Source organism: Cajanus cajan, chromosome 10 (assembly GCF_000230855.2).
Source record: "Cajanus cajan strain Asha chromosome 10, NIPB_CcT2T_4, whole genome shotgun sequence".
NCBI classification, from domain to species: Eukaryota; Viridiplantae; Streptophyta; class Magnoliopsida; order Fabales; family Fabaceae; genus Cajanus; species Cajanus cajan.
Window position 1 is genome coordinate 47,583,621 of NC_138526.1, and position 27,449 is coordinate 47,611,069.

Here is a 27,449-nt window from a genome sequence, read left to right on the forward strand (position 1 = left end):
TTATCTATATTTTAAAAATAAATTATATTAACATTTTTTATATGTTATTTTTATTTTTATCAACTGTGTTTACTCAAACACTGATACCAACACGCGGAGTTTTAATTAAGGTTTTTTTTACAGTTACATGCAATTAAATTAAAAAAAATACATATATAGATGTGATTATTTTTTCCAAAGTTTAGGTTTAGTTAATCTAATTAATATATTAATATATATTATTAAAGTGAAAGTCTTAATCTGAAGACTAAAGTATAGTTTAAGATTTGGGCATAAAAGGATAATTATGGCATAATTGCATTATATTATTATAATGATAGTAGTAAGTATATAGTAATATATGAAATGTGAGGAGAGAGAGAAAGAGGGTGGCGGTGGTGATGGTGTCCGTGAGGCATAACATATACAACTGGTTAGGATTAGGAGTAAGATGGGAGCCCACAAAACAAAAGGATTGGATTGTGAGAGAGAGAAAGTTTGATGCTACACTAGATGACGGGTATCGGTTCTAGTGTCCAATACAATCACGATTACACCAGATTCCACAATTAATATTCCTTTTTATATTTCTCTCTTTCAAAAATTACTATTTCTTTTTTCCTTTATATTTCTACCTTAGATATTTTTACTTTTTACTTTTCATTTTCTTTATTGTATTTGCATCTCAATATTCGTACCTGTTACTTGAAAGTTGAAACGAGGTGGCCTAGCAACAGACGACAGTAATTGGCATAGTAACAATGACGAGAATATTTTAATTTCATCACAATGATAAAGGATAAAAGACTTTCAATTTTAATTTAACATTAGAAGATTAATGTTGTGTTTAGTTGAATGGTAAGAAATGAAGAGAAAAACAATAAAAAAATTAAAATTTTACCTATTTAGTAAGAGAGAAGTAAGAGAAAATAACTTATAATTAATTTATATTAATTAAATAAAAAATTAAATTAATAAAATTTACATATTAAATATTTTTATCAGTATAATTACATTTTCCATTTTTATGTTCAAAATATTTATTTTAAAAGTTAATAAATATTATTTAAGTATATACAATTATGTTATATATATATATATATATATATATATATATATATATATATATATATATATATATATATATATATATATATATATATATATATATATAAAAGAATGAACTCACTTACTTTAGATTTGTCATGTGAAATATTTTTACTTTTCTAAAAATCTTAAATTTGAAATTAACCCTGATTTTTCATGTTTGGTAGCTATTTAAAAAATAGGAATATAATTTTCTAGAAACTATTTTTACCTCACTTTCCCACAAAAAAATCTTATGAGGAGTGAGAATCGAACTTTTTCAAGTTAGAAATAAAGTTTTATATACATAAACAGATTTTTAAAACAAAAAATATCTCTCTTTAAAAATAAAAAAAGGTCAAACCTTAAACAAAAATCTATAATAGTCTAATATGTTTAATATTTGACCTAGCGAATTTAATAAAAATATATTTATTTAAAAAAGATTGGGCTTAGGCTAATTTAAAAACTTGTTAGATCTAACAAGTTAGTCTATTTATTTAGCCTACACAAGAGAGTATGTGAATGTATATAAGTTGTTACTTTAATAGAAATTAACTTCATCTATTCTCTCTTTGTGACATTGTATATGTACGTGGTATCCTTAAGATCACTTCATGTACAATAAATATTTTTAGTTTGTAAATTATTATCATAATTATTTTGGTTTATTAAAACAAGAGTTGATTATTTAGAATATATCAAATTAGATTTATAAAATATTAAAATAAATTTTTATATGATATTCCTTTTTCATTATATATTTATAGGCTTACGACCTATATGTAAGTATATGTCGATATACATGATTGTGCATGAATTATCACTCTAACATAAAATGATTCATTTTTTCCTCTTTATGACACTGTATGTATTTCAAAATTTAAATTTAAATAATATTGAGTAAACTATATTTTATCATGCAAATTAAAAAATAACTCTCAGTGACGTATTTAAAACTAAATTTGATAATTTGAAAAAAAAATTAAGTTTATTATCCTAAATAACATTATTAATATAAAATAGAATTTTAAACAAGCTAATAGATTAAATCAGACTTTTAAAAGGTTGAGATAAACCTATAAAGAAATCTATGATAGGTAATATATCATATTTAAGCTTTAATTTTGTATAACAGGTCTAACCTAAATATTTAAAGTATAACCTAACTTATTCTCATCTTCATTTCTCTCTCTTTCTCTCCTTTTATTTTTCTTTCTCCATCTCTTTATGTCTCTCTCCCTCTCCCTCCCCCTTTCTCTCTCTCTCTCTCTCTCTCTCTCTCTCTTTGTCTCTTTCACTTTCACTCTCCCTCTCTTCCTTTCTCTCTCCCTCTCCCTCTTTCTATCCCCTTGTCTCTTTCCTTTTATCTTTCTCTCTCTCTCTCTGATCTTTGTCACTCTCACTCTCACTTTCATTCCCCTTCTCTTCCTCTCCCTCCTTCCCATATCTCTATTTCTCTCTCTTTTTTGTATCTCAGTATTTTTTGATCTTGTCAATTTTAATAATATTATTAAAGTACGTTTTGTTTCAATGATATTTGTTAACACTTATTTATTTATTTTTATTTGAATTAAATTAAACAATATATTTTGATCGTTCTTATTTATTATGTAACATTTTTATTTATTTATTTCTTTTGTTGAATGTTGTATTTAAATAATTTCAACTATAAGTTTTCAACTTTTTAAAATAGTTTAATGTCATACTTGTAATAAGATTTGAGTAAATAAATATATTTAATAAGATTATTTTACTAAAAAAAAAGTATTTATATACTAAAGAATATACTATTAAAACAAAACATGAAAATCTTTAATTCTCAAGAATCTCATATGAGTATTCAAAAGAAACTTTATGAATAATCAAACAAATTTTAGCTATTTACAGGAATTATGATTATAAAGATTTGTAAATTTCAAGAATCACGAGTTTTAAGTATAAAAAAACTTCTTTCCTACCAAATGTCCCCTAAAAACAAGTCTATTTATACTTACTCTACTTAATAAGTAATGTTTTATATTAAACTTTAACGATCTAACCATTAAAATAAAATTTTTTAATACATAAATCAAGTTTGCAAATTTTTACAAATATTTAAAAATTATTTGATACCTCGTTTTATTAATTTAAATTAACGAATAATCATAAAAATATTTTATATATTAATTTGAATTAATGAAATAAAGGATCAAATAATCTTAATTTTTTTAAATAAAATCCAGTTTGGATCTATATATTAAGAACTTTTGATCACTTACTTCAAGAGTAAGTATACTTAAACTTACTTCACTCAATAATTCATGTTTTATATAGAGTAAGTCTAAAAAATTTACAAATATTTGAAAACTATTTGATACTTTATTTTATTAATTCAAATTGACGGATAATCATAAAAATATTTTATACATCGATTTGAATTAATGAAACAAAATATCAAATAATTTTTAAAGTTTTTAAAACTTTATAAACTCAATATATGCATTAAGAACTTTTAATTTAACAATTAGATTATTAAAATTTAATATAAAATATGAGTTATTAGGTGAAGTAAGTCTAAGTAGACTTACTTTTAGAGTATATATATACATACACACACAAACATAATCAATTATATTTATATATCAATGTTTTTGAAAATTGAATTGGACTAAGTACTAATTCAAGATTCAATAATTCAATCATGATTAAATCATAATCAAATCAATATTAATAAAATAATAATAATTATTATAATCAATAAAAATTTAATATAATATTAGAATTTTATAACACTAAAAATTAATATAAGATATTATTTATAGATTTTTAACGTTTTATATATATGTACTAAACTATATATAATATAATATTTAATTATGAATTTTAATAAAATATAATAATATTTATTAATAAGAACAAATTTACATCTAAAATAATAAATATTAAATTAATATAATATACATTTTAAAAAATCGATTATGTCCCATGAATGCAAATGGAGTGCAGGAACAATTTTGTTATGGTCCACAATTTTCTTACTACCATTTTTTTATTACATCAAACACAACTCTTTTATCTTTCCTTTTATTCTTCCGCATATCCTTCCTGTTCTTTCTCTTTTCACCCAAAACAGTCCCACCAACCCGATCCTAAGAATTAGGGTGACAAATAAATCATATTTATGTGTAATACTTGAACTTATTTCGATTTAAATGAAAAATATTTAATTTAGTTGAATACAAACATATATATAAATAATATTTTTTATTAAATTAGGGACATAAATAAGAATTAATATACACTTATTTGTCATGTACCCGTATATTTATACTCGTTTTAAATTTTTAAAAACTTAATTGTTTTTTAAAAAAATTATTATTTTCAATTTTATTTTTTATTTAATTATTATTAAGGTGGAAAGTTCAAGATCTAAGGTCCATTTTGGAAATATTGATGTTTAGAATCTATCATTCTTATGTTACTCTTAATGAAACTTATCTTTACTTCCATATTCATTATTTTTAAAATCTTAATTACGAAATACTAAAACTTTTATGAAAGTCGTAAATGTATTTTTTTTTATGAAGTTTACATGATAATGAAAATTTTCATCTATGTTTAATTAGTTACTTACAAAGTACATTCAATATTTATATACTTTAAATTGTATTTCAAGGTATTTAACACTTTACCTTGCATCATATTTTAAATTATTTTCTACCGCTGAACCACACACTTGAGGTTAGAATCTTATGTTTTAAACATATATATATACTAGTGGTTATGAATATCAAAAATTACTTTTCGGAATGATATATAAATTATGGAAAGAACGTTTCCACAAGAAGGGTAGAATAGCAATCACAAAAAAAAAATGTCTAGAAGAAGAAAGAGAAATCGATTAACAGAAAGAAACGTTTTGAAATAACAGAAAAAAAAAATGGATCACCCAAAAAAAATAAACATTAGCAAAAGAGACATGATAACTTTTACACTCCCTGTAGAGGATTATTTGAAGAAAAAGAATGTTTCAGAAAATGTATTAAAAAACATAGGAATGACCTTAGTAAACCGGGGTGTAAATAGCAAAAGCCAATGTTTAGTATTTTTATTTATCTATGTTGTTATTTGACGTCATCATTCACCAAAACCATCTTTCCAGCAACACTGGCAATGGGGGCTCCCAAATAATGTTCAACCAGCTATCTCTGTGTTGCTAATTAATTAATTCTTAAAATGCTCCTTATGGTTTGTCACGAGTTTGAAATCCAAATTTTCAAATCTAGGGTGAATATTCACATGTATGCATTGTAAACCCTGTTCAAATTAAAATATTCAAATTCATATATACGTGTGTGTCAGAACAAAAGTTACAAAGATATATATCTTTTAAAAAATTGAAGCCAGTTAGATATAAGAAACTTAATAAGAAAAGTCCCACACATAATCAGTTATTTTATAAACTGTGCAACTAGCTGGATTTCATGGTGAGAGGTAGACAAAGTATTATGTCTAAATTCTGTTGTTTGTTTGAATGTAATTTTGATGAATAAAAGATAAATAAAGTTAAGCAACTAATTTCATGGGTTCACCGAATTAATTATTAGAAACAAATAGATTTTGAATTGCCCTTTTTATGCAATGGATGAGCCTGTTTTTATCTATGGTCTGGCCTCTACAACACGCAATAATACAGCAAAAATATCTTATCTCTTTCTTAGTTAATTATGATTATTGTCTAATAATGCAATAAATATTACTTTTTAAATTATTCATCTTCCTTGCTGGGTAATTAAACAACAGACGGCAAAACAATAGACAAATTATAATCCCAATTTCCAATCAATGTTTTTCTTTTATAACTTTCTTCGAAACAGACAAAAAAGTGTGTGAATATGAGAAAAAGAAAAAAAAAACAAAATATTTGTTGCAAATAAGTATCTCAAAAAGATATCTACGTAACATTGTCAATTTTTGGATAATCGAAAATATAAAAGACACGGATAATAACTTTTTTCTACAACAAATTAAAAGAGTGATAGAAACAAAAGGCGAAAGTGTGGAATAAGATAGATGATATATAAGCATAAAAAGAAGATAGATAATATTATAAAGAGAGATCAAGAAAAAGAAAAAAAGAAAAAATGTTGAATAAACTTTAAAAACAATATAACTCAAAAAAAAAAAAAACTTGTAACAATAGAAAAAACAATAAGGTATTTCCGTTCTCCGAATAAAATGTGTTCGCTCTCGAAGATTCAAACCCTAATTAAAAGTAGAAGAGTGGAGCACTAAAATAGTAGAACTCTTTTCTTAGTGCAGAAGTATACGACTAACAATAAAATAAAATAAAATAAAGTTGTTGATCCAGTGGGTCTAACAAAATTGGGCCTTCCGAGCCATCATTTATCTTGGATTCGGCAATTGAGTTAAGCAGAGGCCCAAAAAGATTAAGGACAAACACTAAAGTACATTTTGCTACATGATATTATGTATTATTTTGTTTGATGATGTTTAAAATCTAACGGTAATCATAACCTCGCGTAATTTGATGATTGCCATGAAAAATTATAACATAATGGAAGCACCAATAATATTACAAAATACTATACAAAAAAAGGATGCTAGATCTTATAAGCATAATACGAATAAAATGATTACATACATATACCATAAAGACTACACAACTTTAATAAAATAATTTAATATCATTATTGCTTACAGTGAGCACAAATCAATAGTGAGGCCGTGAGGGGCTTGAATAAATTTCGGAACAATACAAGTTCGTGTGTGTATGTGAGTAATTAAATTATGTAATGTGTAATCAATTATTATACTATTAATAAATTTATATAAAAGGTTAAATTTATGTAGTTTTTTCTATAAAAAAATAAAAAATAAAAGGTGGAGTTCATGGCTGTTGGATCGAGCGTTTACCACTAGGCCAAAAATGATAGTCAGGGCGCAACTCTTTTTATTTAAGAGCGAAACAGCCCAAGCGCCATGATTCGACAGTGACTTGGTCCACTCCGCCACGGGACAATTGATGCAACCCGCAACAATCAAAAATGATAGTCAGGGCGCAACTCTTTTTACTTAAGAGCGAAACAGCCCAAGCGCCATGATTCGACAGTGACTTGGCCCACTCCGCCACGGGACAATTGATGCAACCCGCAACAATCTCCTCCTAAGCAATTATCCCGCTGGGTATCGAACTCGTGACCTTGGCTCTAATACTAATTGTTGGATCGAGCGCTTACCACTAAGCCAAAAGTTATAGCTGATAGTCAGGGCACAACTCTTTTTACTTGAGAGCGCAACAGTCCAAGCGCCATGATTCGACAGTGACTTGACCCACCTAGCCTCCGCCACAGGACAATTAATTCAACCTGCAACAATGACCTAATCATTAAATTATAACTATATATTATCTTATAATTTGCATCAAAATTTAGCAAAATTGAATAACAATAACTCAGTTTTATTTATATTATTAATAAAAAAATATCACTTTTAAAATATACAAATTTTAGACTAATTTACTCCTATAACAATCTCTAAACCACTTTTAACTTTATTATCTTTTATTTATTTATTTATCTTTTTTTACCTTCAACTATATTCAATTTTTAAATATCTCTTTTTAAATAATCACTCGTCATTTTAATATTTTATTTTTAAATAGAAAGACACGAAATGTCCCCTTTTCTCCTAATATACATAATGTCAATTTCGATTTATATAAATAAAGTATTAAATGAATTTAGATTTCTATATATAAAAAAAGGTATAAACATTTATATCACATGATGACGGAAATTAAGTTGATTGAAAAAGCTAACGAATTTGTCCATCGCTTATGTACTAAAAAAAACCATTCTTGCCTCTTAGAAAAGAAAATATTAAGATTTGGACGCAAAGACATGGGTCCCGAGTAAAGGAAAAAAAGTGATAAAAAGTTGGGAATCTTTTTCCTTTGGCCATATATGATAAATAATGAATTGAGAGAAAAGTGTTGGAAATTGGAAATAGATAGATTCGGGTGCAACCTATAATTTCGTCCAATCATGACTTATGCTTTGGCACAAAGCTCAAACTAGATGTTTTCCAAATTAAAATTGCTAATAAAATTCATATTTGATCATTGTTAATATGTTTTGGATTACGCATCAAGGATCTAACCCAAACACAATCGGGTCTGAATTGATAAGTGCTCAACTGAAAATAAGTCACTCCATCGCAAACTTTTATTAACTTGTATGCAAGTGCATGTAACTTCCTCTATTGCTAAGATTTCCTTGTTGACCAACAAATTCCAGTTTTCTGCATAATATTGTGTCATGAGCTTTACTCGCATCTTCAACTTGAGGCCTGTAATGGACCCTACCATCAAAATACTATAAAATACATGCACAATATCATCTTTTTTACAAAACCTAGCTAGCTATATACAACATGTAATATTATTATAAACATTTTTAAGTTATAAAATATTTTAAAAGATCATTTCTTTGTTTTATAAATGAATTAATTAGCTCACAAAGCATAATTCCTATGCCATTAGAGTAGATACTTTTAATTGTCATAATTAAACTTATCAAACACCAAGTAATTAAACCCGAGTGCAGATTAAATGAATTATCCTCGTGATGGACGCATGATAAAAGGTCCTACGCTTCGGGTCTTAATTGGCGAAAGATGACAAACAAAAATCGATTGGAACTAAGTTTACTATTCTGTCAACGTGAACATTTTTGTATGGATTATTTACGAGTTTTGTCAGGTACGTTCCAAATCAAAAGCTGCTTTCACTCGTCACCAACAAACTCAAAACCTGGGTTTCATCACCAAATGAAAATGTAAGGCGTGGTGTAGTCCCCACGTAACTTGGTTTATAGTTTAGTACTATTTGGAAGGTGCACAGTGATGATATCTGAGGATAAAAAAAGGACAAGAAATGAAGACAAGGTCTAATGTTCAAATTCGAGGAAGTTTCAAGGCATGAGAACACTTAACATTTGAAGAAGCAGAAGAAGTTTTATTATGTCTTTGTAATAAGACAACTCGTCAAGTTCTCCAAGGCCACAAGCTTAGCGCAGAAACCTAGGCCATCAGAGTCACGAAGCTCTCAAGAGAATCTTTAATTCTTGTCAAACTATAGTGTTAAATAGAGGGAAAAAAATATTGAAAAAAAATTTAATTACTACTCTCTCTCAACTCTCAAGCCTCAACCTTTACATATATATAAAAAAATCAATTTCACATCTATTAAAAAAATTTAAATATATTTAATTTTTACTATTTTACATAAAATATATATTATATTTATTAAAATATCGTGAACTACATATCTATTACTGATTATTGTCTTAAGAGTATTTTTTTATTAGGAACATTAAATTATTAAAGTTGTTTTTGTTGAAATTTACTTATATATACATTAAAAAAATATAAGAATTTTTAGCATATATATATATATATATATATATTTAAAAAGAGTATTGAAAAGACAGTTTTTAATAAATTAAAAAATAAAAATAATATTGAGAATTGTAACATTTAGTGTGTGTTTAATAGCTTTTATAAGTCATAATTTTCAATAAAAACATTGTATTTATTAATTCTTTAATAACGTCAGTAAAAAAACATTTTAATAACAGGACTAGAAAAAAAATTAAAAGTACTCGACAAAAATATAATATTTATTATATTAAAAAATTAATTATTTTAATTTTTAAACAAGTATCATAAAGGTATTGTTAATATTTATTATTAAAAGAAATTATTGATGCTTTCCATTTATTAATTTAGGAATAATTACACTAAACTTTATAAGATAAATGGCAATTACATCTAAACTATGCTTGTTTGAAAATGACATGCGATTCTTTGCATGTCCATTATTTTTTTATTCTTATGTAATACACAAGAATAATATAAACAATAAAATAGTTAAATGCAATTTTTAATTTAAAATAAGAATTTAAATACCAATTAATGTTAAATAAACATTTTAATACTAGATAACAATATACAAATAGAAATATGTATCCAACATGTGAAGTATGAAATCCAATAAACAAATATTGCATAACATAGCTTAACTACTACGAAAAAGAAATTTTTATGTTCTTGACAAAAGTTCTACATTTTTAAAAAATGAATATATAAATAATAAAGACCAATAAAATTTCCATCATCAATTTAAAAAAAATAAAATTCACTAGTCATTCATGTTGAGTTTGTAAATTTTGGACTTGATTTATTTAAATAATTATATGTTAGCTCAATAGCTTGTTTATTTTATCAAACAAACAATATTAATAGAATATTTAACTAGTTAAACTCAAATAGTTTTTGAACAATTCAACTCATTTACACCCCCAACTTACAGGCCTTATGTTAAATGAAATTCTTTCCAATTCTATAAATACTTTTTTATAATTTTTATTTATAAAAAATTGCTTGTCAAAGGAAATCAGAAAATGTGGGAAAAATAAAGGAGTTCAAATTTAACTACTACTACTACCTACTTGATTTTTGAAAAATAAAAAATAAAATCTTAATACCAGTGAATTTGAAAGACTCTAGAGGGATTGAATATTGATAATACCAACAGTAATACAATATTAATTAGCATGAATGAACTTGTTGAGACTTGAGAAGAGGGTTGTGTAACTTAGCCAAACAAACAATAAGAAAAACAAAAGCACTAGGTACCCTTGCGAATTTTAATTTTTTATTCATTTATGGGGCGAGGGGGGTTATTAGCTATGATTAATAGAGAGTCAGTATCAGAGGCTATTTAAATTGCTCGTATGCATTGTGTAATCCAATCAAACAAGTAACTTATCTGCTTCATTTTGGATACATTTTTCCTTTTGCACAAGAGTACCATCTACAATACGGTTGAGAAAGTGACACTAACTTATTATGTCATAATATCAATTTTAAATCCTAATTTTAATTTTCTGCATAGCTCAATTTATAGCAGAAGTACTATGCATTGTGCCGATTAGGTGTTAAGCAGATAATAATAATAATATTATCAACGTCTCTCATGCGCAAGTTGCTATCTAGTACGTAGGTGAAGGTCAATTCAATGAGTAAAGCCAAATTGATGGGTTTCTCTGTATTCTTCTCTCAAACTTTACATGCAACTAATTGGTTCCTGTCCCTAATATCTTCTCCACAATGTTAGCATCTGCATGGGACTAGAGCCATATAAATGATATAAAATATATAATGTAGATAACACTTTACTCTCTTATTTAAAGCCACCCTAATTGGTATTATCGGCACTTATTGATTCCCTTTGTCAAGAGCAAAGTATTCATTGATGGAGGGAGATCAACAAGGCTCTCATTACTCTTTTCCACCTGGCTTCAGATTCCACCCTTCTGATGAAGAACTCATAGTTCATTACTTGCAAAACAAAATCAGTTCACGTCCACTTCCAGCATCTATCATAGCTGAAATAGATCTCTATAAGTATAACCCGTGGGAGCTACCTAGTTTGTCCCTTGCCATGCACTCCTTCTGTTTACTAAGGGCCTGTCTGGTTAAACTTTTCTAGAAGGTCTTCTATAAGAGAAAAAATGAAATAAAACTTTACTATAAGCTAAAATAAATTTGCTTATTTAAAAGCTAGTTTGGAGAAACTCTTTCATTAACTTCTCCAAAATCTTATTTTTAACTAATGCATAAGATTTTCTTTCCTATTTTTTTTCTCTCTATAAGTACTTCTGGAATTTATCCAAACAGATCTGAGTTATGTTTATGATTATAGTTGAGAAAAATGAAAATAGTTTTGTATTTGTTGTAAATGTGCAGATAAGTCTTTGTTTGGGGAGGAAGAGTGGTATTTCTTTAGCCCGAGAGACAGAAAGTACCCAAATGGGTTGAGGCCAAACAGGGCAGCAGCCTCAGGATACTGGAAAGCAACTGGAACTGACAAGCCAATTCTTTCTTCAAGTGGATCAAAGCGCATAGGAGTGAAGAAAGCTCTGGTGTTTTATTCAGGTCGACCTCCTAAGGGATCTAAGACGGATTGGATAATGAATGAATATAGATTGATTGACACAGCCACTTCATCCTCCAGGCTAAAAGGCTCCATGCGGGTAAGTGTGCTTGTAAATAAACATTTTGGTTCCTTGGGGGAGAAAATGACTAGTTTAAGAATTAAGATTGATAAGATAACATGATATTTATAGCAGAATTACTTTCATCAGTGACTAAAATCTCACCATTCTACCAAGTATAATATAGATTTCACTCATGAACAGCATGGACCAGGCAACTTCCATGAATTTAGAATTCAGGATTACGCACTTAAATGAGATTCGTGGTTATTAAAATCCTATATATTAATGGTAGACACACCAATCATTTTATACCAAGAAAAAAAAATTCTAGGATTATTTTTCTTTTTCTGTTTTTATTTTTTTGGTTCTAGGGAGGGAGGATTATTTTTCTACTTGGCAACGTGCGAGGTATATTCAATTATTCACACTATTTTTCTGAAACTGTGATCCCTTATTCATAGTACATAAACTCAATGCAATGGTAAGAATGTATTTTGCTGTCACAGTTGGATGACTGGGTATTATGCCGGGTTCGACATAAAGGCTACTCTTTGAAGAATTCATGTGAAAATCAAGAGAATCCTAGTGAACTAAACTTGCCGGCAAAACTAGCAAGCAGTGAAGAGTACCCAACAAACATGAACGGTCGGGTTGACATGATCACTGATTATCAATTCAAAGACTATCAGATCATAGCCTCTATTCTTGTTGGTGGACCAATACCTCCCACTGAAAACATGCCAAATCTGAGCCTTAAGGGCTGCAAAAGCAACAATCTATTTTCAGTTTATGAAGATGGTTCCTCTAAAGTGAATTCTCAAACGACAATTCCTTCTTTCGACAGTTATTTCAACCCTCTCACAAGAAAATCTAATGAAGATGAACAGTATGGAAATCTCATTTCTTTTAAGGACGCATCTCCTAGCAAGGTGTTGAACCGTAGAGAATTGAACTGCTACAACCAAAGCCAGTCTCAAGATGACATTTTCAATGGGAACGCACCAGATCCTAGCATCAATTTTCAAGAGCTAAACGAATTAGCCTTCACAGGCAGGTACCCTCAGTGATGAAGGTACTTATCATAAGGCAGTCAACGTTCCTTTACTTCACATGTAGATTTTCATGGATTAACAACTTGAGACGTAGAAGTAACCGGAAAGGTGATAGGCCCGCAATATTCAGGCAACTTATTGCTCTATTTCATTATGTATGGTTAACATGGGGGCAGTAACTAGACATAGCAGGTTCCATGTATTTATGAAATTCCTTTAAAACAATGTAAATAATGCCCCGGCCAGTGAAAACAATGTAAACCTCGAGCGTGCACTGTGTCAGTTCAACTAGAACTTTATCCTACCTAGTAATGATAAACTGTAGATACCATTTGTATATCTCCAACCTACAGGAGTTGTGTGTTATTTCAAAATAATATTGAGCCTATTTGCCATTGTTATTTACCCCTTCCAATGCAAACACTTCAGCGTTAAATCATCATGAACTTAGTCACATAAACGTATGGGCACATGCACATCAAACTTTTACATTGCACTTGCACCATGTGTTTCACTTTCAGCCATTGATTTAACAAAAATGGTAGATTGAGCTAATATTTAATAATAAAACGTTGTTTGTGAGAGGTTAGGGATCAATGGTGTTAAAGATGATAGATGTGCCCCAAATATCAATCTTCTAACTAGTATACGAAGACTCCATGCAAAGAGAAATAGTAGGCAAGAAAACGTATTTTATAGAAAAGAATGATACATATCCAATTGGCCATTAATACATGAAAGAGTTACAGAGTACAGTGGTATAAAATATTTTTCCATCCTCCAGCAGCTGAACCATGACGTGATATTGGAAAATTATACTGAAAGCCCTCGGATAGCCCAAGGATGTAATACCATATTACAACCGGACACCGGTACAACAAGGGAAAGAATTGAATATCAAGTCACTTCAGAGCACTGAAATAAAGAGAAGTGATGTTAGAAATCGAGTGAATCAATTAACTGTTAGCAGAGTTCAATAGTGAAAGCTAATTAACAATGGAGCAAGCAAACTTTTTGACAACAAAAACAATTTTTTCTTGTCACCCACCAATTGTCGAATTAGAAGGTTTGGACATTGGAGATAGGTCAAAGGACTTACTTGTATAAATACATAACGATTCCAAGAAGAACACATAGCAGAATGATGTCAATGCAGAAATTTCGACTAGACCTTATCTGGAGAGGAAACAAAAATTGCTAGTTTGTGATTCAATTGAAATTTCAAATTTCCACAAAATGGAGAGTGCAATTAAACATGTCAAATACCTCGGTGAGTGTTTTCTTCAGCCTTACGTTAGTGTTTCTTACATCGGCCGCTGCCCTATCCACCTGTTAAATTAAGCCACGTACGAGTCACCTTTATATGCATTCATGACAATCTTTTTTGTGAAAACTATCAATCTGAACATAGAAAAGAAAAATTGAATTAATAAATAACTCGTTTACCTTTGCATCAATTTCATCCATTAAAGGAACTTGCCGATCCAATTCCTGAACATAGTGAAGGAAAAAATGAGAAAATGGTTATCTCTTAAAATCCAACATCTTTCAATGGAATTCCCAAACAGAGCTAGATGCACGACACAACAAACCTCATTCATATCACTCGCCAAATTCTTCAAAGTATCCAATCCCTCTGATATGATATCAAGCCCTTCATCCTATTCAAATAAAAATTTAACAATTAATATATAAACCTTGGGTATTGCCTAATTTAGCAATCAAAATAGAAAAGGTAATTGAAATACAACAGGAATATTGCATACATACCTGTTTCATCCTGCGCATCTCATATTCTTGTCTAAACTGACTGGATTCTTCACTTTGTTGAAAATAGTCACTGTCAAGCTGTCCCTCTGAGATTGAGAATGAAAAAGACAATATTCTTAAAAAAATAATCCAAATGCTGCTATAAATGTATTTAATAATTAATATGAACAACACTGATCACCTGAATCAAACTTGATTTGCGGCTGAGACGAGTTAGAGCTCCATCCTGCAGTTTGAATACCAGTAATCCCATCCGGTATCGCTTCAATTCTCTCGGGCAATGCCAAAACAAGATCCTGACGAACGGCGATATCCTCTTTTGTGAGACCTTTAACCTGTTCATGATAGTATTAGATTTTATCATTTTGAAATGCCACCAAAATCTTGCTCCCGTTATTGCTAGTCAAAGATAACATAGAGCCAAGACACAAATCAAAGTGAAGCATACCAAAACCTTCCCTCTTATGAACATGTATATATAACAGAATGAGAGGACTAATCTCTCGATGTATGAGATCCATCTAAAGAGTTAACCTCTTTTAACAAATGTTTTTTTCATACACAGATCACAGATAGAATACCTTGACAAAGTTATCTACTAATCATGTGTTTCAATTTGCAGTCTTTTATGAAAATATATTTAAATAGCACTGATTTTCATTTACAACCTTGTATTAGCATTCTTAATATGATAAAAAGTAAAGAAACATGGCAGTCAAAGTGAAACGTTAGAGATGATGATTGTGAAAGAAGGTTGACCTTCTTATTGGCCAATTTGCGGAGTTTAGGAATTTCATCCATGAGTCTACCCTTGGTTCGACGAACCTCGGCATTCAAAGCCGCAGCAGCCGCTCTGTTATTCTCTGTTAAAGCCGCCTCCGATTTCTGCATTGAAATAAAGACGTGAATGTGAAGAAGAAGAAGAAGAAAAGCAACGGAAACTGAAGAGAAGAGGGGAAAGAAGGGAACATTGAGAGCGGTTTGAATGGCGTTTTCGACGGCGGCATAGAGGCGAGCGAAGATGTCGTCGCCATAGGCATTGAGCTCGCGCTGCTTGTCGATGTCGTACTTTTCATATTTGTGGCATATGGTGTCGACGCGGAAGAGAATATCGACGACGGACATTGTTTTTGATTCTCTTCAGGTTGTTGTTTTGAGGAGTGCAAAATAAGGAGTGAGTGGGGAGGGAGAAAGTTAAGGTGCTTCATTTTGTGTGTGTGGTTCTCTTTATGTTTCTGTTTCTGCACACTTCCTATGCACTCTTCCATCTCAAACGCAAACCACGCATTCAACGCACAAAACGCTACGCCACGCCCTTTGCACACGCTTTCGCATTTCCTTTCCCTTCTTTCAATTTCAAATATATAACCAATGCTCCTACGTTAATTCTACTAAATCAAATTTATATAAATCTCATCAAATAAAAATTAAATTCGTTGAATATAAACTGAAATTCACATTGTATTTCTTTAGGTTTCACATTGAATTCAGTTCAACATTTCTCAAACTAACTATAATTGGACGCGGGGATTGAAAAATAGTAAGTTACAAAGTCAGAAATGTCAACTTTTATTAGCCATTTTCTTCTTCTCGCAACCCAAAATAAAGCAGATCCTAGAATGAAGGTCGAAAACATGAAAGTGGAGCTTTTACTCTTTGATAAGTTTAATTAACCAAACGTAGCTGATTAATACACATGATTAAGGGCAAACCAAATCCAGAGTGAGAGAAGATAATTCCACACAGCAAGTGTTAACTAAAATTACGGAATTAAAAACTACAAATCCAAGAGGATCTTAAAATCAAACGCCGGATTTGGAGCGGTAGAGTTTTCCGAACACGTGGAGGGCGGTGACGAAGGCGATGAAGCAGAGGCTCATCACCAGCACCACCGTCGGCGAAATCTTCAGTCCCGGCGCGTCGTCCGTGTAGAACCTCAGCATGTTGCCGCCGCCCACGCTGGCGCTGCTGTTCCCTCCGCCCAGACGACGGCGGCGCATGCCGGCGGTGGCGGCGGCGGAACCGCGGGGAGCAGCCATGCCTCCTCCTCCTCCTCCCGGTCGCGCGGTTGCTGAAGTGGAGGACTGAGACTGAGAGGAACCTCGGGCCATGTCGCTGAGATGAAGAGGAGAAAAACGAAATTGAGCGAGAGAAGAGAGAAACAAGGGTTACAGAAATATATTGGTGTCACCAAAATTCTACTATTTATTATTTGGATTTAATAATATAAGTTTAGATTAATTTGGATTCTACTTCCTCAAATGTCAAATTGTTATTTTAAAATTTAAATAATTTTTTTCTTCTTCTTTGGTTTAATTCAAGTTGGGTGAGTCATAAATTGATCTGAATTTGTGTCCACATCTAATAAAAAGAGTTGTATTAGATTGGATATTTGGCAGCGGTTCTCACTGGAGTGTGCATATATAAACACAAAGAACAACTTGATATACAATCTAGAAACAACTCTTCACAATTCACACAGTTATTCCATTTTATAAATTTTAAAAATTAAATTATTGAATAATTTAATATTATTTATAAAATATTTAAATAAATTCAATATTTTTATATTTTATCTTTTATTTAAATAAAATATATAAAAATATAAAGTATCTCAACTTTACTAATAAGTATAATTATATTAGTTCTTAGAGAAAAAGCTTAATGTTCTATTGAAGTCTTGTCTAATTTAAATAAGAGTTATTAATCAAGATAACTCTATCAAATTTTTTATAATTAAGAAAATAAGTTTTATAAATGAGTCAAGATACATTAATACCAAGTATATCAATAATTGTTTGTATAATGTAAATTCTTATACTTTTAATAATTTTTTATACAATATATTATTTTAACATATACTTTTATATTGAAAGTTTGTAAATATTCATTTTGGATAATATATGTAAGAAAAGTTCAAATCATGTGAAATTTGATATACATGATTTTAAAAATATCATATGATTCTATAATTAGATCGATCAAATTTGTATTGTACAAAAAGTTATTAAAGATATAAGATTTGATGTCAGTTTTTATGTTTACACTTAATGTCAAGGAAACTTAACTGTTTATAAATTATATAAGATGATAAGAACATAGAGTGTGTTTGAAAAATTGTAAAAATTAGATTATGTATATAATTTGTAACATTATACATTTTGTTAATTATGGTTGATTTTATCAATAAGTATATAAATTTTATTTTAAGACTCGAGTTTCATAAGTTCATTTATTAATTTAAATTATATAATATTAAATTAAATAATTATTTTATAATTATTTTATTTAAAAATATGAATATTTTAAGGCTTAAATATGTTTTAAATCCATCAAATTTAGGATAAATCTGTTTTTGGTCCCTCAAATTTAAAATTGTTGTTTTTAGTTCTTGTAATTTCAAAAAATCTTATTTTAGTCCTTATATTCAAATTTTATTAAGAAATTTATTAAATATTATTGTATAAAATCTACATATTGATATTTTTATTAGTTAAAATATCACATTAAATTTGATTAATATTGTATAACTGTCTTAATTAATCACTTTCAAATATGTTATTAGTGATCTAAAAGACTAAAATAAAATTTTTAAAAATTATAAGACTAAAAATAATAATTTTAAATTTAAAAAATAAAAATAAATTTATTGTAAATTTAAAGAACTAAAAATATATTTAAACCATATTTTAAATATTCGATGGATGTTTCGGCAACTTTTTCGCACTGTATAGCAGCTCTCTATTAATTTTGACTTATCCTCCTACTCCTATATTTATCTTTCTAGGCGGAGATTTGAAATATAGCGTGGTTCAATGAATGATTGGGGTAGATCCAAACGATAATTTAGGGTTGATTTTTATTATTCTATATTAAACAAATACAACCTCTACCACAAATATCACCCAAAGGTAACGTCGGGAACATAAACACCAATAAAAAAATAAACTAGATTTAGGCTATGTTTAATAAAAGAGAAAGAATATAAAAGATAAAAGAGAAATGGGTACAAGTTTAAAAAATGAGTGTTTTTTTTACTATTATTGCGGGAAGTGTGAGGATTGGATTGTGGGCTTCATACATTTATTTTTAAAATTTTGAAATAAAGAAAGATAAGTTAAAATTGACTAACTTATCTACTACTAGATTCGTTTCACATGATATACGAGATCAAAATAATTCCCAATCAGTGAAATTAAAATATGTAATGCTCTACACCAGCCAAATATATGGGTGATATCAAGTGCAATCCTCTCTCAACAAGACACCAAAGTAGCCAAATTAGATTCCACCATAAAATTTCTAAATTGTTTGTTCTAAGCAATTGTTATATTAATATGAATTGCTCATGACTTAGTATGTAATCCTTTTGATAATATTCTGAAATGGAAGCAATGAAAAACGAAAGTGGATAATTAGAAATAAAGATTGAAAGATGTATAGAATATATGAATAGCTTGGTCTTGGTGTAGTTAGTTAGAACCTGCAAGGCACTTTTGTGTAGTGTGTAGGTGCCTTTTTAAAGGGAAAGAACCAACTAATAAACCCAATATGCACTTCTAATTTCTGTTACGACTTTCAAGACTCATATTTACTTGCCTAAAGAATGTGTCACAAAGTTCGGTCTTCTGTTTACGTCAAAGTCATAACTTTTTCTCGTATCTAAGTGAACAAAATTCCACCATACTTTATTCCTTTCTTGACATATTCAAATTACATCGTTATCCTACTACTATCTATACATAACACTTTTGCTTCCTATGTTACTACAATCATGTAATTTTCACATTTTATAAAATTAAATTTGTAATCTTTTATCAAATGAAAATTCCCTCTCGTGTTGAGTCGGGTCTGAGCCCTCAAGGGCAGAGCTGGGTTCTTTCACATTTTGTGGTGGATCATGGGCCAGGTGACCCATTTCAATTGAGATAGAAGCAGCATTAACCTTGGACCTGTGATGATGTGAGTTAAAGTATGAGAGTGAATCAATGTCGTTGGGCTGATGGGCCAAAGACTCGGATCTTATTGGAGATGAGAGGAAGGTGTCTATTTCACTGCGGTAGTGGCGAAGGGGATGGGCCGGGCTTGTGGGCCTGCTTGAGAAAGGGGTCTGTGACTGTGAGGCCAGCCCATGGTTATTTTTTATCTGCTTCTTCGCCGTGTGGTGCCACTTCCTTATAGCCTCCGCCACTCTTTCACTGAATATGGTTGCCTTCATACTCGATCCCATCTGTTCTCACCCATAATCAATCAAATTTTGTTCATTGTTAAATCTTCTTTCACAAGCTCTATATTAAAAAAAAAAACGTTTATTTTTAACAATTATTAGCTTGGATTTATTGAGAATCCTATAAAATTGTTAAGGTAGTCAATATATATGTTCACAAGCTACATTAAAAGAAAACAAGAAGATGAAAAATAAAATAAAATTAAAGAACATGAACTGTCATGCCATGCGTTGTCTTTATCAATACCTAGTACATGCGATCTGAATATAAAAAAATGTAGTTGTACCCCTCTCTACCTGCGATCGCTCGGCCGCAACCTAGACCGACCCCCTTAAGCCCTATCGCCTTAAAGGCTCAGGGCTGGAAGGCAAGTGTACCGTCACGGTCGGATTCCGACAGGACCTCTCTACCTGCGATAGCTCAGCCGCAACCTCGACCGACCCCCTGAGGGCCACTCGGTATATATCCGAATTGACATGTCTGTGTGCCCTTTATCGGTTTATTCCGACCCCTCCTACCTATAGGAGTCAGCTCGGTCGATATCCGATTGCATTTTCGGTATGGATCCAGTCGGTCAAAACCCGATTTAACCTCCCCACGTTCGCCGCGTATCTTCCGGATAAAAACGGTTAAGGAAATCTCCGCGTTTACGGGGCCCATGAGGCCCATGAATAAGAAAAGTATAAAACTTAAAACCCTATAGTTAAGACGGTAGATTACATTTTTGAATGCTCTGACTTTGAGGCTTGACCTAGGAAAAAACTCTAGTCCACCTTTGGCCGGAACAGTAATATATGTGATGATTTTATAATAAAAAAAAGGATACTTTATGAAAAAAAAAAACGAAAGAAAAAGTAAGTTATTTGTTGAAGAGTTGATATTAATTAAACTACCTGTGTCACGAGAGCATAGAGAGGAAGAGTCACGTAGCTGCAAAGGAATTGAACAAAGAGCCTGCCATATCATCCATGTTCATTATATTGTTAACTTGAGATGACTTAAATATAGGTATAGATCTAGAAAATGAAACTCACCCCATTGAGATTCTGATCAGCAAATCCTCTGTATGGGAGTGGAAACAAGATTTCACGCCAAATTGAAGCTAAACAAGGGAAGAAGAAAAAAGAAGCAAGTTCCATTATATATTCATATAAAAATTGCGAATAGAAATATAGCAATAGCATTTGTTCATATAAAATTGCATTCACAAGTCTTGATCATGTGGAAATGTAGCAATAGCATTAATGCATTTTACTGTGGAAAATTTCGTTTTATTGAAGATATTATTAGCATAACCAAAATTTATTTTGAATGACTTACCGCGGTCCATGAAAAGTAGGCAAGCTGAAAAGCATTCTGGTCCAATGAGATATGGATTAGTCGCTAACCGCGATGAGAGGAAATTAAAAATTTTCATTCTAACAAATAAATAAATATATTGATGTTATTGCTTTGAAAAAAATGGTATATACATGCATGCATACCTGAAAGAGCACAAAATTAATGAGGTAGAGAATAAGTCGAGGTTTTTTAAACCAAAATAGATCATCCCCTGGTTGCACTAGTGGCATGCCCTTTATGACCTCTCCTCTTTGTTCAATTCTTTGACCCATCTTTGTTATGATCACTTGTAATTTGGTTCCAACTAAAAGAATGATCTGAATTTCGAAACATTATAATTACACAAAATATCATCAACTATCACAGCAGAACAAACTAGTTCATTAAATTTAATACTTAATTAAGCCAAAGCCATTCCATGTGCTTACAATCAAAGGAGCAAATGGTAGCCATATATAAGAGTACCAACCTGTTCATATACAAATGATGTACAAAAAATGTAAGTATGCATACATATAATAATCAATAAAATGATTTAGCTTTGGGAGTTAATTATCAAAAGATGTATTCACTAACCATGAGTATTAAGCAGGAGAAAAAGCACTGCGATGAACCATATTGGAGGACTAAAATTTTAGAAAGAGAGCAGTTAATTTATATCGCTACATTGCAAATCAATTTATGACATAGGTTATTTTCATAAATATTTGCTATTTAGGGTAGTTTAAAATTCCAAGAACAAACAAAAACAAAATGACATAGAGAGCAGAAATTAAGGGGGAAAAAACCTGATTTCAACAACCACTTTAAAATCCTCTTCCAAAGATCTTTTGATATATTGCCGAAAGTCGAATTTCTGGTGACTTTGAGACCCCAAATGTGCCTAAATCAATTAGAGTTATACTTCAGTAAAAGAACATTTCAAAGAGTTTATACAAAACTTATTTGAATATGAATATGAATTAATAGAGAAACTAGGTGAAAATGGTAAGTTAGGTTGTAATGTATTCACCATCATAAACCGTGCCTTAAGGTCAAATAATCTACTTTAGGAACTGATCGTACAAACTGTCTGAAGAAACAAACCTGCATATATATTGCAATAAGGTTTAAAGCAAAAAGAAAACAGCTGAATAAGTGTAATAATTAAGAGGCTATTGAATAAACAAAAAAGTAAAAGTAAATATTGTTTAATACATGTACAAATTCTTAATCTTCTTATTGTAAAAATGGTGGCGGTGAGGATATCCCATTTGTAAAAACGTGACGTTTATTAGCGAAATCCGCTGCACGGCTGCAGTATAATGCTTTAGTTTAATATTAAGATTAAAATAAAAAGAAAAAAAATAAGAAAGATAGAAATATAAGAGAAATTAATAAAATAGAAAAATTGTGTTATTGTATAGATGAAAATAAGAAGAAAAATAATAGAAAATAATTATATCTTTTTCTTTGAATGAATGAGTGAAAAGAGAGTATATAAATAAATTATATAAATAATATTTTTATAGTAATTAAAAAAATATATATATATATATATATATATATATATATATATATATTACTTCATCTTTTATACTTTCATCTACTCCATTTTTATATGAGAGTAACTACGATTCGAGGGGTTTCAATACATTTTTATATGTAAATTTATAAAAGATTTTAAAAAAATTAATTTAATTATAAAATAAATAATCTAAATTATACTTATAAAATAAAAAATAAGATAAAATTATAGACTTTAAAATTATAAGATTTTAATAATATTATAAAATATTAAAAAAGAAAAAAATTAATAAATAGTATACATAAAAAATATTAAAATTACAATATAGAAATTCAAAAATTTAAGACAAAAAGACAAAAAATATACTTAAAAAATTATTAAAATTAAAATATAGAAATTCCAAAATTTTAAGTGAAAAGATAAAAATATACTTAAAAAATTATTAAAATTAAACTATTTAAATATATAATATATAATATTATTACAAATAAATTAGAATATATAAAATAAAAATAAAATAACTAAATAATTTAAAAATTAAAAGAATAAAATATCATAAATATTATTTAAATAAATTATTAAAAATATAAAATATAAAAAATTGTACCGGTACCCTCTCAAATAACATGAGTACCATATAATTTCTCTTTTTATATTTTAAATAAGAATGGTCCAGCCGAAATAAAATAGACTAGGAGCAGTCAGAGGCAACAACGTCACTATACTCAAAAAGCATACCGTTATTTCTTCCTCTCTTCTAGGAACTGCAATGCATTTCATTTTTTTCATTTTTCTCCTTTATTATGTTTTTTACTTACAAATAAAAGAGTCCCTCAATCATTTTTTATTTATTTTTTTAATAAGACCATTTTTTCTTTCTAATAAAAACTTCCATTCAATAACTATATATTACATTTCTATTACAAATGAAAATTTTCATTAAGTAACAATTACAATTGTTTTCAAAGTTATTATTTTTTAATGAAAAATAAATAGAGACATTCCTCACTCACCAGTTAGTATAACATGATATGATTAATTTATATGATTTTATGAGCACTTGAGCTATATAATGAGCTTCCAGCTAGGATTAATTAATATATATGCCCTAGCTAGCTACAGAGCTTTAATTATTTATTTATTTATTAAACTATACTATTCTTTGTAACTCTAGTCTACTGATTGATATATATATATATATATATATATATATATATATATATATATATATATATATATATTTATGGATATATGCTCTCTGAAAATAAGAAAGAAACATAGGAATAGGCATGGCTTACAATCCAAACAAGGACAGGATTTTGGGTCCAAAATTTCAAGTGTCTTCTCCCAAACGATGTCTCTCTTGCAAATCTGAACCGTTCAGGATCTGCATGTCATAAACAACACACATGAATATATATTGCACCTATAAATGTGAGTTTTCAAACATTATACGAGTACCCCTCTTCTTCCAAATTATTACAAATGAAAATATATTTAATTAATATAAAAATATTGTTGTACTTTAATTAAATTATCTTTATTAATAATTAATGATAGTTAAGTAGGGGAGAGAAAGAAAAGTATTACTAATAAACGAGGAATGATACGTGAAAAGAGTGGTGATAAGAGACATATAGTTATTAAGTGAGGAAATAATTCTTTTTATAAAAAAAGTCTTAATTAGGGAAGTCTGAGACATGAATAATTTTGAAATAGAAGGAGTATATTTATATTTATATATTGATATATGCATGACGACAAACCGTGTGAAAATTGGTACTCTGCTGTCTTGGTTTCCTCTTCCCATCGTTTCCACCTTCTCATCTATTGTTGCAATTAATTCAACAAAATAAGTAACTGGATCAGATGTATCCAAAGATGTATATATATATATATATATATATATATATATATATATTATATACACACACAACTTCTACTATATTAATATTATTATACCTTTGCTTTACCTAAAGCCAGAGTGAGTATGCAGTAAAGGACATGAAAAACAGCGAGCACGAAGATAAATATATGTAGTTGGTGAATACCCTCCGATGAGACAAACGGGACTTTACCCTATATATAGCATGCATTTTAACAATAAAAACTTAGTTAGGTTTCTAGACATAAATAAATAAAACTAAAGTAGTAATTAATGTGCATTTATCTTGCCCAGCTTTTGATAAATTTAATTAGCTAGCTAGATTTGAAAAAAAAATAAATTAAAATATTTAACACCGAATAAAAAAGGTTGTATATATAGTTAGAATAAAGTTAAAAATAACTACCTTTAAATGAAAGGAGTAAAAATTAAGTCACTCTCAAATACAGTACAATATTATTATTTTTTTCAACCTGTCGCGCTGTTTTTTTGATTAAGATAAGGTTATACAATGTTTACTGATTTCTAGAACACATTTCATTTTCATTTTTTTTTCTTCTTCTCATGGGTTCCTTACTGCTGGAAGTTTCTAACCTTGAATTCACGGCAAAGAAAAATGCTCATTGGTTTGTCTAGTTACTTGAAAAATGACCGTGAATGCATTTCTTATTACGAAATTAAATAAAAGAAATGAATTGTTTTTTTTTTATTAATGAAGCACATGAGCTGATATTGGTTTTGTAGCTGGAGAGCATGCAAATGCAAAAAGAAAGTGAAGAGAAGGTTGTGGAAGTGTCTGACGAAAGCAATCATATAAGCGACGTACGTGGGGACACTTGTCGGTTCCTCCGGCCGCCAAAATACGACGGTGATTTTGGTTATCGGAAAGTAATCTCCGGCGACTACTGGTTTGATGATGATCCTTTGGGCAGGGGTGAAATGTGTCGGCAACCTTTTCTGTTATACAAATCCTCGATATTACACCTTGTCCTACTGTTAGTAGCAACGATATGAACCCCAATAACATAAGCTCTGCAATTAATCCAACATATTCATCAAGTTATTTAATATTCGTACGTACCAAGGTATATATATTATAATATATGGTTCAGACTCGCACCTGATTTGATTTTTTCGAGTGACTCAAATAGAGCTTTTTTGTGCTTCTTTTGCAACCACTGATCTCTCATATATGCATGGTTAATTAGTATAATTAAAATTATATGTATAGTTAAAGTTACAGATGCAGTTAATTAATATTACCTTTGCAATGAGATGGAAGATGTGGTCGATGAAGATAGATATGGAGAGCAAAACGAAGCAAACAACGGCCACAGCCCAAGTGGGCGTTTCCTCTAGGCTTCTTCCTGCCATGCTTGATACTATTTAATTTTGTTATTCCTATGAATGAATTAATGTAAGACTAGATGTATAAATAGATAGAAAAGTGATGGGTATGTGGGGGGGACCAAGTTCTAGAAAGCTCATGCTAGCTCCCCCAAATTGAACGGAGAAATCTTTATCTTAGTTGGGGGGGACTCATGCCTCATGACTGGTGGGGTTGGGGTGAGGTTCGCAGCAACAACACCATTTACTTGTTTGCATTATATATATATATATATATATAAACACAACTCACTATTTTTGTGTATATAAAAATTTTAAGATATTTATTATTTTTTTATGATAACTATACACTTTTCTTATAATAATAAAGGATAATTTAATTATTATTACTTATTTAAATAACATATTAAATTATATTTTTAATCTTTTATTTTATTTTTTAGATTCATTTTAATTCTTTATCTTTTAAAATGATCATATTTTGGACTTTCTCCTATATTTAAGTCAATTTAATCATTTTAAAATAATTTTTTACATATTCAAGATTTGAAATTTGTCTCATAAGATTCATTTATATAAAAAAAACTATTAAATGTAATTGAAATTCAAACCAAATGTATTATAAACTACAAAAAATGTTACATATAGTGACATACAAAAAAGTGTCATTATAATTAAATACAATATATGCACGTATAAATTTATTTGACAAAAAAATTGTTGCATCAAAGGAAGTTTATGGATTAGGGATCTAACTGTTTTCAATTTGGCATTATTGGGAAAATGGAAATAGAGGATGTCAGTGGAGAATAATAGTTTGTGGGTAAAGGTAATTAATTCCTTGTATGGAGACCATTTGTTCATTTCAAGTGGGTTAAGGGTGAAGGATTTCTAGATGGTGGGTTGACCCGTGTAACATTGAAAATGATAATATGGTTACCATAAATTAGATGACAAATAGGTGTAGAAAGGTGGTTAGGAATGAGAAAACATATTTCTAGGAGGAAGATTGGTTGCAAGGAGGTATGTTGTCACAAAGGTATAATAGATTGTATCACATTAATGAAAATAAGAAAGCTGAAATCTCAGATTTGGTAGTTTGGAGGAATAGAGGCCCTGAGTGGTATTGGAGATGGCGTAGAGAGTTATTTCAGTGGGAAGAAGATCTATTGAATTCTGTTACAACAG

At 29.4% G+C, this 27,449-nt stretch overlaps 4 protein-coding genes across 4 annotated transcripts; 1 reads left to right on the forward strand and 3 right to left on the reverse strand.

Annotated features, from left to right (window-relative positions):
• Window positions 1-10,960: 10,960 nt before the first annotated feature.
• Window positions 10,961-13,608, forward strand: LOC109819036 (NAC transcription factor 32). Its single transcript, XM_020384617.3, has 3 exons — window positions 10,961-11,561; window positions 11,881-12,167; window positions 12,638-13,608. The coding sequence occupies exons 1-3, from the start codon at window positions 11,387-11,389 to the stop codon at window positions 13,196-13,198; spliced, it is 1,023 nt and encodes a 340-aa protein (XP_020240206.1). The 5' UTR covers window positions 10,961-11,386; the 3' UTR covers window positions 13,199-13,608.
• Window positions 13,609-13,855: 247 nt separating this feature from the next.
• On the reverse strand, window positions 13,856-16,421 carry LOC109819048 (syntaxin-71). Its single transcript, XM_083065819.1, has 9 exons — window positions 15,923-16,421; window positions 15,713-15,838; window positions 15,135-15,288; window positions 14,954-15,039; window positions 14,776-14,844; window positions 14,630-14,674; window positions 14,450-14,512; window positions 14,283-14,359; window positions 13,856-14,098 (listed from the first exon to the last, which is right to left on the reverse strand). The coding sequence occupies exons 1-9, from the start codon at window positions 16,076-16,078 to the stop codon at window positions 14,086-14,088; spliced, it is 789 nt and encodes a 262-aa protein (XP_082921945.1). The 5' UTR covers window positions 16,079-16,421; the 3' UTR covers window positions 13,856-14,085.
• A 152-nt stretch (window positions 16,422-16,573) lies between these two features.
• LOC109819049 (uncharacterized) lies at window positions 16,574-17,144 on the reverse strand. Its single transcript, XM_020384633.3, has one exon. It carries the CDS (start codon window positions 17,062-17,064, stop codon window positions 16,756-16,758), a length of 309 nt encoding a protein of 102 aa, XP_020240222.1. The 5' UTR covers window positions 17,065-17,144; the 3' UTR covers window positions 16,574-16,755.
• Window positions 17,145-19,620: 2,476 nt separating this feature from the next.
• Window positions 19,621-26,456, reverse strand: LOC109819046 (MLO-like protein 6). The gene is given in 15 exon segments (XM_083065820.1): window positions 19,621-20,183; window positions 21,075-21,135; window positions 21,216-21,283; window positions 21,502-21,537; window positions 21,666-21,839; window positions 21,951-21,991; window positions 22,099-22,148; window positions 22,311-22,405; window positions 22,498-22,608; window positions 24,328-24,416; window positions 24,796-24,856; window positions 24,992-25,108; window positions 25,741-25,946; window positions 26,035-26,092; window positions 26,178-26,456. Coding segments are annotated over 15 exon segments (1,710 nt in total). The 5' UTR covers window positions 26,289-26,456; the 3' UTR covers window positions 19,621-19,751.
• Window positions 26,457-27,449: the final 993 nt, after the last annotated feature.